The sequence below is a fragment of the Liolophura sinensis genome, chromosome 3, assembly GCF_032854445.1.
Source record: "Liolophura sinensis isolate JHLJ2023 chromosome 3, CUHK_Ljap_v2, whole genome shotgun sequence".
Classification (NCBI taxonomy): Eukaryota; Metazoa; Mollusca; class Polyplacophora; order Chitonida; family Chitonidae; genus Liolophura; species Liolophura sinensis.
In genome coordinates, this window is record NC_088297.1 from 1,014,359 (window position 1) to 1,029,676 (window position 15,318).

At 40.9% G+C, this 15,318-nt stretch overlaps 1 protein-coding gene across 1 annotated transcript in view; it reads left to right on the forward strand.

Moving 5' to 3' along the window:
- Positions 1-15,318, forward strand: part of LOC135463936 (scavenger receptor cysteine-rich type 1 protein M160-like) — a 60,831-nt gene that overhangs the window by 6,706 nt on the left and 38,807 nt on the right. Inside the window, exons 5-14 of the mRNA XM_064741399.1 lie at positions 1,054-1,207; positions 4,922-5,106; positions 7,058-7,217; positions 8,159-8,319; positions 8,721-8,831; positions 9,155-9,268; positions 10,162-10,282; positions 11,136-11,243; positions 13,672-13,709; positions 14,998-15,169. Of these exons, the coding sequence (XP_064597469.1) occupies positions 1,054-1,207; positions 4,922-5,106; positions 7,058-7,217; positions 8,159-8,319; positions 8,721-8,831; positions 9,155-9,268; positions 10,162-10,282; positions 11,136-11,243; positions 13,672-13,709; positions 14,998-15,169 (1,324 nt within the window). The remainder of the gene's footprint in view (positions 1-1,053; positions 1,208-4,921; positions 5,107-7,057; positions 7,218-8,158; positions 8,320-8,720; positions 8,832-9,154; positions 9,269-10,161; positions 10,283-11,135; positions 11,244-13,671; positions 13,710-14,997; positions 15,170-15,318) is intronic.

Consider the following 15,318-nt stretch of genomic DNA (forward strand, 5'->3'; position numbering starts at 1 on the left):
CCGAGACAGCCCACTTGCCATCTGCCTAATGCGGTTTTGGCACAATTCAGTAGTCTTTGGTGTTTTACGCCGCACTCAAGAGTATTTTACTTATACGACGGCGGTCAGCATTATGGTGGAAGGAAGCTAGGCAGAGCCCGAGGAAACCCATGACCATCCGCAGGCTTCTGGAAAACCATCCCACACAGGGAAGGGAGAGGAAGTCAACATGAGCTGAACTTGAACTCACAGCGACAACTTTGGTGAGAGGCTTGTGGGTCACTGTGCCGTGCTGCGGTGCTAACCCACTCGGCCACAGAGGTCTCCATTTTGTTTTTTGAAGTGAATGCCCGAATAACCGCGCTGATCCACGAGAGACACATTCACGAGAGACAGATCAACTGTGCTGGCATAAATATAAACAGAATATCACGAACTACTTATCAGTTAGGCCCGTAGTGTTACTTTTACATCTGCATGGCATAAAAAAGATATGGACACACGCTAAACGATAAAGAATTCTTCTCAGATGTCACAAAACTGTTCTCGAATGTGAAAGAATTGTTCGCATGTTTACCCGAATATTTATTTTTTTTGCGTGCCGGTGCCAGATTCCATGGTCGTCTGCTATGCACAATAACGTTTCTAACATGATCACTGGGTAAAAAAAATCTATGGGTGAGCGTAAGTCTCACGTGTTTATTTTTTGCGTGGACCTTTGAGTTGTTTTAGAAGGCTTAATCGACCTGTCCAATGAAATAAATAAATAAATAAAGAAACAGGTCAAATGATGAATGCATCAAGCAATGTTCAGATAGATCCCACGCATGCCAAACCAGCAATAAATCAGAAGCTCGCTTGATAATAGTTCCTTTTTGACATGCCCAAGCTGTGATTTACATAGCAGTAAGTTATGAAACCTAAAGCGATTACTTCTATGCTTTTTTGTATGTTAGCCATGTGTTATCTTAAAACCAAACAGTACATTATGCAGAGGAGATGTATGAACAACGGCACATAGCGTGTCGCTGATTCTACAAATGATGCACGGTTCTGTCCATGTTTTGATTTCAGTGATTCTCACCTACAATGTACGGTTGAACGGCATCAGTGGTGAGGGATGGAAAGGTGCGGTGGAATTCTACTACGAATACAGATGGGGAAGCGTGTGCATCTCAGGATGGGACGAAAAGGCCGCCAATATCACCTGCAGAATGTTAGGCTACAGGTAAACAGACACAAATATCACCAGTAGACTGTTATCCTGTAGGTAAACAGCCACAAATATCATTTGTAGAATGTTATCCTTTAGGTAAACAGCCACAAATATCATCTGTAAGATATAGCCTGTAGATTGTTTTCCTACAGGTAAAATGACACAGAAATCACCTGTGGAATGTTAGGCTAAGGGGAAACAGCCACAAATATCACCTGCAGGATGTCAGGTTGCAGGTAAACAGCCACAAATATCACCTGCAGGATGTCAGGTTGCAGGTAAACAGCCACAAATATCACCTGCAGTATGTCAGGTTGCAGGTAAACAGCCACAAATATCACCTGCAGGATGTCAGGTTGCAGGTAAACAGCCACAAATATCACCTGCAGTATGTCAGGTTGCAGGTAAACAGCCACAAATATCACCTGTGGAATGTAAGCCAACATGTAAACAGCCACAAATATCACGTGTAGAATGTGAGGCTGCAGGTAAACAGCCAGAAATGTCACCTGTAGGATGTTAGGCTATAAGTTAAACCGCCACAAATATCGCCAATAGAACGTTATTCTACAGGTGAACAGCCACAAATTTCACCTGTAGAATGTTATCCTGCGGGGAAACAGCTAATAATGTAGACTGTAGAATGTGTTTTCCTGCAGGTAAAGAGTCACACACATCACCTGTAGAATGTTATTTGTCTGATAAACAGCCACAAACATCATCTATAGAATGTTATTCTACAGGTGAACAGCCACAAATTTCACCTGTAGAATGTTATCCTGGGGCGAAACAGCTAATAATGTAGACTGTAGAATGTGTTTTCCTGCAGGTAAAGAGTCACACACATCACTTGTAGAATGTTATTCGTCAGCCACAAATATCACGTGCAGAATGCGATCCTATAGGTAAACAGCCACAAATATCATATATAGAATGTTTGGCTGCAGGTAATCAGCCATAAATATCAACTGTAGAATGTTATTCTGTAGATAAACAGCCACGAATATTACCTGTGGAATGTTGGGCTACAGATAAACAGCCACAATTGTCAAGGGGAAACAACCGTCATTATTCACTGCAGAATTTAGGTTACAGGTAAACAACAAACAATAGCATGTGTAGAATGTTAAGCTACAGGTAAACAGCCACGAATTTCACGTGTAGAATGTTATCCTACAGGTAAACCGCCAAAATATCATATGTAGAATATTCGGATGCAAGTAAACAGCCACAAATAATACCTGGAAAATGTTATCCTGCATGTAAACAACCAAACATGTCACCTGTAGAATGCTATCCTGCAGATAACAGTCACAAAGGTCATCTGTAGAAAGTTATTCTGCAGGCAAACGGCCAAAATATCATATGTACAATGTTAAGCCCCAGATATACAGTCACCAGTCCTTTCTGTACGTGTACAATGTTAAGCCACAGGTAAACAGTCACCAGTCCTTTCTGTACATGTACAATGTTAAGCCACAGGTAAACAACAAACAGTGTTATCTGTACACGTAGAGTGTTAAACCACCTGTAAACAACAACCAGTACTATCTGCACACGTACAATGTTAAGCCACAGGTAAACAGTCACCAGTCCTTTCTGTACACGTACAATGTTAAGCCACAGGTAAACAACAACCAGCACTATCTGTACATGTAGAATGTTAAGCCACAGGCAATTAACAACCAGTAGTATCTGTACACGAAGAATGTTAAACCACCTGTAAACAAAAAGGAATGCTTTCTGTACATATAGAATGTTAGGCTACAGGTAATCAACAACCAGTGCTATCTGTACATGTAGAGTGTTAAGCTACAGGTAAACAGCAACCAGTACTATCTGTAAAATGTTAACCTGCATTTAAACATCAACCAGTATAACATGTAAAATACCAGTGTAGAATATTAAAGGATGTAGGTGAACTTGGAGTGGAGAACCCTGTACATAGATGTATATGTTTGATACGTACTGTATAGGCCTCAGGGACGCCCATTATACTGGATAAACCTCAATGCGGACAAGCGGCCTCCATGACCGAAGTGGTTATGTGGCGCAATGACCCAGGACCCTCTGACTAATGCGATTGCTTTGAGTTCAAGATCAGCTCGTGCTAGCTTCCTTTTCCTGTGGATTGTCCTAGCTTTCCCCCTGGGCTCTGCCCGGTTCCCTCCCATAATAATGCTGGCTACCGTCGTATAAGTGACATATTCTTGAGTTCAATGAAAAACACCAGTAAATAAATCAACGCGGACACCTTTACAAGCCTTACAAGAGGCTAACAGCTAGGCATATGGTAATAGGCCTACAACCATACGCTGTGACGGGCCCTCAGTGGCTCAGTTGATTAGTGCGCTAGCGACGCGTAATAACCCAGAAGCCTCTCAGCAATGCGGTCGCTATGAGTTCAAGTCCAGCTCATACTGGCTTCCTCTCCGGCCGTAAGTGGGAACGTCTGCCAGCTACCTGCATCGCGGGTTTCCCCCGGGCTCTGCCCGGTTTCCCCCCCACCATATTGCTGGCCGCCGTCGTATAAGTGAAATATTCTTGAGTACGGCGTAAAACATCAATCAAATAAATAGATAAATAAACCTTACGCTGTGGAACAAGCAATTGGGCCTCCCGCTTAAAGTTGTACACTTTAGCTACCAGACAGTGGTTTTTACATCGAAACACTAATTTTGTGTTTAACAAAACACCGGAATAAATTCGTTAAATGTGTTATAATTTGCAATATTCCTGCTGATGTGTCCGCACTGTTCAACTTAAACGTCGACATGATCTGCTTGACGGTCCGTCTTGATATTTATTAGTTATACCTAAGGAGATCTAGGTCTATGTACACTCTCAGAAATCTTGGTTCTTCATGGTTCTCCATAGAACTGCATTGGTCTTTACTTTCATAATTGGTTCTCTATGGAACCTGTTGGTATATATGTAATAAAATACAAACGATTTGATTACAGCTGAATAAGTTGGGAATAAAAGTATCTAGAAAAGGGGTCAAATCTAACAGTTAGTGTTGCCTGTTGGTACTCTCGCTCGACCTTAACGGCCCTCTGGTGGCGTCAGTTGAGAAGAATCAACAGTGCCGAATGTACAGCGCATGCCAGTGACGATTCGCTTTAGTAGGCTATATACAGTGTTAGCGCGTGGCTGCAGGTCCAAGAACTCTGTGGAGCGACAAAAAACATTCGCATTTGGTTCTTTGGACCCAATACGTGTATTTACATAAAATGTGTCTTATTGAAGCAGGGCGAGTCCATGCCGTCAAAGTGCTGCCGCCATTGAAGTGTTATGCCGAAGATATCAAACATGACAAACCACTCAGTCACACAATACTAACCCCGTGGCAATCAGTCATGTTTTCCTAGCTCTGACCTCTCAGTGCGCCAAGCGAGGCGGCAGCGAGTATCATTTTGAGAGAGTATGACCTAAGCCTGGATTGATCCCAGGGTCTTCCGACCGTTTTCACGTAAGAGAAGATATTTTAGAACATGTTCAAAATATTTGTGCATGTAAAATGTTCGCGGAAAAAACATGGTTTTTCACAATTGTATGATTAAACCAAATCTTCACACAGAGGAGTAAAACAATTTATTTGCACATATATACATGTATAATTAGAAAATAAATGCCTGAACGGCTAGGCCTAACGGTTCCCAAAATCTCTATTATCCACATAACTATATTAAAACTAATATAGAATTATGTTTTCTCTTCCCCTAGCGGTGCGGTTAGATCTCTACGTTCCGAGGATTTGTACGGTTTGACCATTACCCAGTTTCCTTGGCTTAGTGGTCTGCGGTGTATCGGCAATGAGACCTATCTTCATGAATGCGAACACGATCCTTGGTACACTGCCGATTGCAACTCTTCTGAGACTGTGGCCGTGGAATGTATCAGGGATACAGGTAGCTACTTATAAAAACCGTATGTGTATATTCACTTTGTGCAGTTCTGTATATTAGAATTTATGTCAATATTTTCAATATTTTTGAAGAGATCTTATCAATTTTAATCTTGTTCGCTGAAATAGGCGTGTAACATCTTGTTTAAAATTCTTGATATATCTTGAAGAAAAGAACGCCAAGGCATTACTACACAAGCTTGGTTCCTTTATTCTTAACTTTGGATGATCTTTACGAATACTATGGACATTTATCTGTTACAGTGTAGTAGACCCTCTTTACTTAGTATTTGCACACGCTGTGCTACTTTATAAACATGTTCTGTTAATGATACGGCTAAGCGTACGTGTTCACGACTGGTTTTTGTGTGGCTAAGCGTACATCTTCACGACTGATTTGCCGGTTTTTGTGTGGCTAGGCGTACATCTTCACGACTGATTCGCTGGTTTTTGTGAGGCTAAGCGTACGTGTTCACGACTGATTTACTGGTTTTCGTGAAGCTAAGCGTACGTGTTCACGACTGATTCACCGGTTTTTGTGAGGCTAAGCGTACGTGTTCACGACTGATTCACCGGTTTTTGTGAGGCTAAGCGTACGTGTTCACGACTGGTTTACCGGTTTTCGTGAGGCTAAGCGTACAAGTTCACGAAAGATTCACCGGTTTTTGTGAGGCTAAGCCTACATCTTCCCGACTGATTTGCCGGTTTTTGTGAGGCTAGGAGTACATCTTCACGACTGATTCGCCGGTTTTTGTGACGATAAGCGTACGTCTTCAAGAGTGATTCACCAGTTTTTGTGACCATAAACATACGTCTTTACGGCTGATTCACCGCTTTTTGTGACCATTAGTGTACATCTTCACAACTGATTCCCCGGTTATTGTCACGTATAATGGAATGGATCTGTTTCATCTAGACAACTATAACCCTTACTAACGCTTTGCATTCAAATGTTGCAACATATACCAAAGGAAAGGACACAACACATATAATTTGGTCTATGAAGAATTAAACCCCAGAATTTTGTTACTTGTGATAATTTTTTTTTTACAAGTCAAGGAAAGAACTACTCGATATCACTAAATACGAACAATAACCAGGAAATAAGTAAATATATAAATACTAACACTAGTATGCCGACGTGCTTTGCAGAGGGATTAGAAACTGTAACAGGATTGAATGGAACACTTATAGGGGTAGCACAAGCTACGACACTCGGCATGTTCGATAATTTCCGTCATTTTACGATCTCAGATGTCATACAGTCGGTGTAGCTAATCGCACCAATCAGGGTCATGGAAACCTTTAGCCTACAGACAAATCGCTCCTCTGACGTAATCGGCCATTAAGAAACTGCATCATCCTAAAATAAAGGACATTTGCGCAAGCTTCTGTGAGTAAGTCTTTGTGCCACGGCCCTTGTGGATAAGTCAGATTCAGTGAAATTTTTGCATGCACGTTACAGTTTGATAGTCACACATATGTGTGCACGTAACAGTCTGATAGCCACAAATATGTATGCACGTTACAGTCTAATAGCCACACATATGTATGTTGTTTTCCGGTTGTTTCATTACGTCAGCTGACATAAATGACGTCACCACTTTACTGCACGGACTACCGTCAGAATATAATTATGTTTGCAATATTTGACACCCAAAACCCATCCAGGAGATTAATTCAACAGATCAATCTAATCTTGTTCAGTCAGTACTCTATTTTATATATACTGATTTACCATAATGCTGGCCGCCGTCGTATAAGTGAAATGTTCTTGAGTGCGGCGTTAACCGCCAAACAAATAATAAATGAATATATACTGATTTAGATACTAGCTTTACCGTTCCTTAATGCGATGACGACATGCCGGATAAGGACATCACTTGTATCTCAGTGTCCTATTTCGAAACATGTGCATTGAACGAATGGAAATGTAGACAGCTTTTCGTTATCAGTTCCAGAAGCCATTCCCCCTGTTTCTCAGATCAGACTAGCAGACGGCACGGACACTTCCGGTAGAGTCGAGGTCTTCTATGACGGGCAGTGGGGGACTGTGTGTGACGATGATATGACCAACTTCACGGCTGATTCTATCTGCAGACAACTTGGATACACGTAAGACATATTTCAAAGTTGCCAAATGTCGTTTATGTACTGAGTATGAAATGTTTGCGTACGGCATGTTAATTTTGGCGTAAAGCACCAGTTAACAGGCCTTAGACCAATATTAAATTTCGATAAGCGACAATGTTAACGTTTAGCGTTGTAACTCGACTCCAACCATTCCGTGGTAAATAAGCTTTGGTGGATACCTGGCCCAACCTGTGAGAAGGCAGCCATAACATTCTTGACATGGGTTGACTATCAAAACCTGGATGTTTCTCTGCCAGTAGCTGAGAGCGGTGCCCAGTAACGTCAGGGAAACGCCACTCACAGCCGCATCAACACCTGTCCCCTTGTGTCCTCTCGACCAGAATTTCAAATTTTCATCATTACAATTCATGCCCACCAAACGCTTAGACAATTTTGATACGAAACATGCACCTGTATACTAAAATGGCAGGCTGACAACGCAACAAGACTTTACACCCTAAAATACACCGAATTCCATTCGCGCTAAAGGTGTGCTAATAGGATACTGTCTCCAGCAGTTCACTAAACGGTTTCACTTGCATGCTAAAACTTTTAACATCCATTTGTAAGGCTTGCCAAGTGGTGTTTGTGTATAAGAGATAATTTTGGGAAAATAATGACTGGTCCCTGTTTAGTTGCGGACTGTGGGCAAAGACCACGCATGTTAATTTTTCCGCACTAGACTCTGTTTATTGTACACAGAAGCTTTTAGAGAGCAATGAATCGGTCAGTCAGAAAATTGAACAAAGAACTCATCAAGAGAATACTGTCTCTCTAACACTGGAGTCAATTAGCTGTGCCTATGGTTTTCTCTAAACTTCCGCTATTTGTCTAACCGAGCTTTTCATAGAGTACCTCGCGTCAACGAACCCATCCTTACAAGTATCTGATATCAGTTAATGAATTGTTGTATTTTCTTCAAGTGATGGCGATTTCATGTCTAGTACAATACCTGGCAGCGGACCTATTTGGTTGGATGAAGTAAAATGCCTGAACGGGTTTGTCCCTTTCTTTAACTGCTCCCACAAACTCGGCATTCATGACTGTAACCACTACGAAGACGTGTCCGTGGAATGCCGCACAGGTAAGCTTATATCAATGAATGAAAATACAGATTGGATATTGCCACTGTAACACGACTGTTTGTATATAATTGTTTCGTAGATAACATGACAGCTAATGGATTCCACAATGTATTATGTCAGCGTAATAAATGTCTAGTCCCTTGTTTCTTACAGCGCATGCGCCTGTCTCTCCGCGCTCTACAAGACTGTCACCGCTAGCCGATTTTATACAGATATTTTGAAAGTCTCGTAGGTGACTAAATTCACGGTGTTGAGACAAGAATTGATGTTTCATGCTGTATAAGAGCTTTGGTGTAACAGTTAAGCTGAATTTACACCTGTTTCGTGTGTGTGTGTTGACTTGAAATCGCTAAAAACAACCTGAGCATCATCTGGACATATTTTTGTTCTCTTTGTTTAGAATGTCAATCTAGTCAGACATTGTGTGCGGACAAGAAGACCTGTATTTATTCGGACTTCATCTGTGACGGAGATTTGGACTGCCCTGGTGGCGAAGATGAGACGTCCTGTGGTAAGAGTTGCCGGCCTTGGCGTCTCCCACTCACTGCGCAGAGGTCTGGATCATCAAGAAGAGACTTTAGATATGTTCAGACAAAAAAATCACAGTATCTCAACCTTTTGCTTATTTAGCATCACAAATACTTAACCACAACTTTCTATCTACCTGTCCAAGTATTGCGCATGTTTGCAATTGTGTTTGGGAGTAGGCATACGGCGTAAAGCACCAAATGCATAGTAAAATATATAACTAAACAAGTAATTGTCCATTTAGATTGAAAATAATAATGCATGTCCTTAATAAAAACATTAATGTTCTAACATCATTTGTTACAGTTCCCTCTTGTTCGAGTGGTGATTTCGTGTGCCAGGACCTCACCTGCTTGTCGGGACATCGACAGTGCGACGGAATCCCGGATTGCAAAAATGACGAAGATGAGAGAAATTGTGGTAAGCAATATGACACCGCCATATTTGAAACTTTTTACACGTATTATTATAATATAACCTTAGTACATGAATTTAACATTATCTGTTGTAGTATATAATCTCACGGAGGTATAGTTTTAAAGTTGGATGTTAAAGGAAATTTTGTCATAAGACAAAGTAGCTTGTTCGCAGATATTGCAGTGCAGGCTGTGTTACTACGCAGAGTTTGTTCTAACTGCATGTTGGCATACATACTGTAGAACAAATTACACTCCACGCCCATTGTCCATCACGCCACTGGCTTATGAATAATAGTTTCAGTCGAAACTGAGCTTATGTAGTTTAACATTATGAATTAGAAAAAAAGTGTTCTAATTTGATTGTTTCTACAATGAACTTCCAACATATCCATGTGTAGAGCTTGTGTTCTGCACGAAAGGCAATTTTGGTAGCGAGCATGACTGAGTTCACAGACAGCTGAATATAGGCGACTCTTTAAAAGAAATAGACTATAGAAAGAGATTTATGTATAGTATAGTCCCAGTTATATTTAGTTCTTCGACTAGAAGAAGTGTAGGATGAAGACAATAATCTGCAGTTTGATGCCTCTTTGATGATATAAACCATACCGATCTTTTGATTGACAATACTTCTAATATTATTTTTGTTTGGTTGTATTTTTGTTTAATAGAAATTCCTTTGCAGCTCTCACGCCGAGAGCTGAATTGTGTTTCCCTGAATTATAGCATTGCAATTCGGTTCAACTAAAAGAGAGGAACAACGCATATTCTGTGCGTAGAACCGAGAGATTTCTATAAACAGGCAATGTTCTCAATTTTGAAGGAGAGACAGAGAAAGTGATGGGTGATATACAAACGTTTAAAACTACAGGTACTGAATTTTTGCTTTCTCAGTTCGGCTGACCGCAGCTTTCGATGTGGAGGCCCTCCATGAATCAGAGTGGAGGCCTCTGTGTATATCTGAGGAACATGCTGGCGCTCTAGCAGACGTCGTGTGCAGAATGGCATCTTATGGGTAGATATTCATTAACATTGTCTCTTGTATAATCAGCAAAATCATCACCTGTTGCATGGGGTTTCACAAGAGAACATCTATCAAAATCAACTGTTGTCCTTATGTGTTACATCTGGGAAAGGTGTGGTTTTGCCATCAATGGAAGCAAAGTACAGGTTCAGAATCTATCAACTGCTTAACCACATGCACCCGAGACAACATACTGTTGCATTTTCACAAAGGCATTGCCCTCTTTCTTACTTTTCCATTTGGTACGCCTTTATTCTACCCCAAAGTTATTAAGGGGCTCCAGTGGGCTGTGGGGTTAACACGCCAGAGTGGCGGAATGACCCGGGAGCCTCTAACCAATGCGGTCGCTGTGGGTTCAAGTCCAGCTCATATTGGCTTCCTCTCCGGGTGTACGTGGTAAGGTCTGCCAGCAACCTGCGGATTGTCTTGGGTTTTTCGCGGATTTTGCCCAGTTTCCCCCCCCCCCCCGCCACCCTCTAAAACAAAAATGCTAGCTGCCGTCGTATAAGTGAAATATTCTTGGGTTAGACGTAAAACACCAGTCAGATAAATAAATAAATATTAGAGCTTACCAAACCACACTAAACATATGATTCTGTACTGTAAAGGAGGGTAATTTATTTGATTTATTTATTTATTTGATTGGTATATTACGCTGAACTCAATTATACAACGGTGGCCTGGGGTAATAGACCCGGGGAAACCGTCAACTATCCAGGTTGCAGGCAGACCTTTCCAGCACGTGCGACCGCATTTGGGAGAGGCTGCTGTTCAGCGCTAGCATGGTGATGGATGGTAGCGTCATTCGGCTGACAAATGTTCTCTCGGTTTCTGTTGTTTTTAGATCAGCCTCAGACATCTCCACTCAGCAGGTGTCAGGCAGTGCGTGGATTGCCTCCCCTTCTTATACTAACGCCAGCACGCTTCCTGGATTCTTGTTGGAAAACAGCAGGTATGGTACTTCTACACGTTCTGGGTTCTTGTTGGATGACAGCAGGTGTGGTACTTCCACACTTCCAGTCTGTCTGTCCTGTTGGAAGACAGCAAGTATGGTATTTCCACACTTCCAGTCTGTCTGTCTTGTTGGAAGACAGCAGGTATTGTACTTCCACACCTCCAGTCTGTCTGTCCTTTTGGAAGACAGCAAGTATGGTACTTCCACACTTCCAGTCTGTCTGTCCTGTTGGAAGACAGCAGGTATGGTACTTCCACACTTCCAGGGTTCTTGCTGAAAGACAGCAGGTATGGTAATTCCACACTTCCAGGGTTCTTGTTGAAAGACAGCAGGTATGGTACTTCCACATTTCCAAAGTTTTTGTTGGATGACAGCAAGTATGGTACTTCTACAAAGATCATAGCCATCTATCACTATAGGGAGGAAGGCTCTAATCAGAATCAGTTTGCCTGTATGCTCAGCAATTCACCATGATGTATGAAGGCGATCTGATATACTGGTGTTTAGATAATCGAACCATAGGCATACAGACATTCCTTCCTTCCCTCCTCCCTCAAAATCACCAGTTCATCCATTGCTCCGTCGTGTGCACTGGACAGTATTCCGGCCTTCTGATCCATGTACTACTCAGACCCTATCATGTAATCTCTTAGGTATTTTCTTCTGATGTAAGACGTCGTGTGACGAATTTCTTTTTGAACATCATTGTTTTAAACAAATTTTTTCGGTATCACGGAGCAAAAGTAAGTACAAAACAAAAATCCATTATCTAGAAGCATGCAACTTCCCTATATCTAGTCTCCACTGCACAGTAGACGTGTTACGTCATCTGTAGAAACTCGCGCCACAATTTGGAGAAATATGCCAACCTCGTGGGTGGAAATTGTAAACTGAATCATGGGAAATCTAATGGTGAACGGCTGCAACAAGAACGGGCTATACCTTGAAAGCAAAACTCCGTATTTAAAGGTCACTATTTCGTTGATCATTGTTGCTATGCAGTTAAGAACCCACTTACTGTTTTCATATTTCCAAGCAACTATAGAACAATTACTATCAAAGACATTGCTGTCCTTTTAAAAAACCTTCCGATGTCGTAAATTTTTAAGCCTGTTTCAACGCAACCGCGTTTAGAACCCTTCATGCATCAGCCGTTTAGCAAACGTTTCCTGCGCAATAGAGAGGAAGAAAATACGAGGATACATCACAAAATGTTAGAGACCGAAGAAAATAGAAGAATATGCTTCGTGTGCATATGAATGCCTGTATGCCTGTATGCCTGTACAAAGTACAAATGTTACACACATCGCTTAAATCGTGTCTATGAACATTGTGCAAACATTCAAAACAATCGCTTCGTGAATCTTCATGCTGTCATCATGTTGCCCATATAATAACAGAGAAGTGTTAGACTTTTCATCAGATCCATGCACTTCTTGTCTCCATCACCACTTCCCAACGACCACTAAGCAATGGCCTATGCATCAACAAGTGATCAGCTGAGTTAGCAGATTTCCCACATTGACATGCTGTGGAATCTAAGATATGATTAAGGAAGAGATCGCTGTTCAAATGATCTACATCCATTCTGCAGTTGCCATGTGAATATATTAAAATGCCTTTCTCCAATACAGTACCACTTTGACTGAATTTTTGTAAAGTAAGTTTTAATCTTTCAACTAAAGATAATTGAATCTTGAATTAATTTTATGTCATTAGGTCACTTATTCCAGTCAAGACGCAATGCTGGGAAAGCTGACTTTTGAATAATTCTGTTCTTGTTAAATGCAGTGGGATCCTACTTTGAAACGCGTTACGTTCAAGCATTGCTTGGACAATATCTATTTACTAATTACTGGAAAGTAGGAAGGCGATGTATGTTACTATGTGTATGAAGCTGGAATAGTCCAGATTCTTCATATAATAACTCTGGAGGAGCGCTTTATATTAGACCGGTTTTTACTCAAATTGCATACCTCTAATTTTTTTCCAGTCAGTTTATATCACTTTCTGTCAAATGTTGTATATTCTATGCTAGGATGTATGAAAATTTTATACATGATATCAAGACACTTTCTCGCCAGTTCACAATTAAGTCGTCGAATAACAGATTTGTGCAGTAGAAAGAAACTGGTCGATATGATCGTTCTATGTTCTCTGACTATTTAGTGCTGTTTGTGAGTCTAGCACGGCACAATGATTGAGTCGCCAAAGTCATAGCTAAGCGATCAACTAGATCTGCGCCTGAAGACAAGGAGGAATGTGTTTTTTTGTGGGAAAAAACTAACCAACCACCGCTCAGCCCACTGATCATTTTTACTTAAATTATTATTAGTTGAGTCATGCGCAACTAAACATTAATGTTGATTTACGTTTTACCGTCCATGAAATGCTGCTTTTTCATCAGCAAAATATGTATTTCCAGTGATTGTGGGAACCTGCGAGTAACCTGCCAGTCCAAGGGTAAGTAATCTATGTTAATACTTATAAAATCGCCTATAAAACAAGATGAGCTCCTGCGGGGACGTGTCAGTTATATGTCACACCATTGGTGCAAAAATCGTACTTGTTGCTGTGTCGCTTGGTGCTCAGCACGGAGAAGTTATAGTAAGGAAGCAAGAATAACTCGGTGCCACTGTACTCTGACTGAGTTGGGTGTCATATCTGGTGTCTTCAGCATGCTGCTTTAGTGGGACAGCACTTTGGCGGCATGGACTCGCCCTGCCACAAGAGGACACGGTATATGTACACACGTATTGACGCCTAGTTGTCATAGGGTTTAACATTAAGAGCGACGCTAAAACACAGCATAGATATGTACATACATGTTTACAAGGAAGATATTTATTTATTTCACTTTTGTTCATATGTCAACACACAAATGTGTGCATTTCTATAGATGGAATACAATCAGTAAAGGGGTAAACCAGAACTTTTATTCTTGGTGAACATTATACGCATGATCGAAGAGGAACAAGAAAGGTCTCGCCATTCGATGAGAAAACCTTAGCTTACAACTGTACACGTGACGACACGGGTGTATCTCTTTAATTTATCCACCGTTAAAGCGCAATGTAAAGTAAAAAATTGATCTGTTAAATTTATCAGAAAGCCTGTTGTCTAACTGATGTTAGAATATTTTCTGTTATTATAAAATACATGTAATACTGCGTCATTTTCAACATAGTATCCTGTTAATCTAATAGAACCTTTATATTCAGTTAATAAATAAGTATGTTATATTTAACAGAAAAATATGTTTCAATGCCAGTATCACTTAGAGAACAGACTTTCCGTTAAAATTACCTGGCCTATACTTTTGTTGTCAAATTTGCGTTATTACAACCTATCATTCTTACTCCAAACGATGTCACTATTTACAAAAATATTGCACAAAATATTACGTTATTTTTTGGCCTTACATTAAGGTATATCAACATCTATAGCATAATGTATTCACAAGTTATGTTTTGAAATACGTGTTTAATTTCTGTTACATTAGAAGGTAGTCTCATGTACGAAATAGATCATCTCACAGTAACAGATAACGGAGAGTCTGTGGTATCAGTAAAACAGCAATGACGACATTACCCAGAATACTTTTCGGTCTGACAAAGAGAATAAACGATACCAATGGGCCTGCCTATAGAAAGGCTCCAAATGACCAAGTTTAGCTGATATCATCTTTGGAGATCAGACTTTTCATCCGTCACTATACTCGTGTTTATCGCGACATGCTTTATTTGTACAGGTTGTGGAATGGGAAGCCCTCGTCGGCTGCCAACTGGAGGAAGTCCAACACCTCTGATCGGAGACTGGCCTTGGCACGTTAGGATATGGTCCGGGGAGTCCATTTCCGGTCCGATGTGCGACGGGGTTCTGGTTAACGATTTCTGGGTGTTAACAAGCTCCAACTGTACAAAGTATGAGGAACTCAAACATATTTTTGTATAACTTACCCACATTATCCTGTTATAAACTGCTGCCCTAGTATTATACGATTTAAAACCCAAAAGCATAGTCAGTACGTTAGATTGTCTGTCAGCGCCCCATGGTCGTGGCTTTTGCCTCA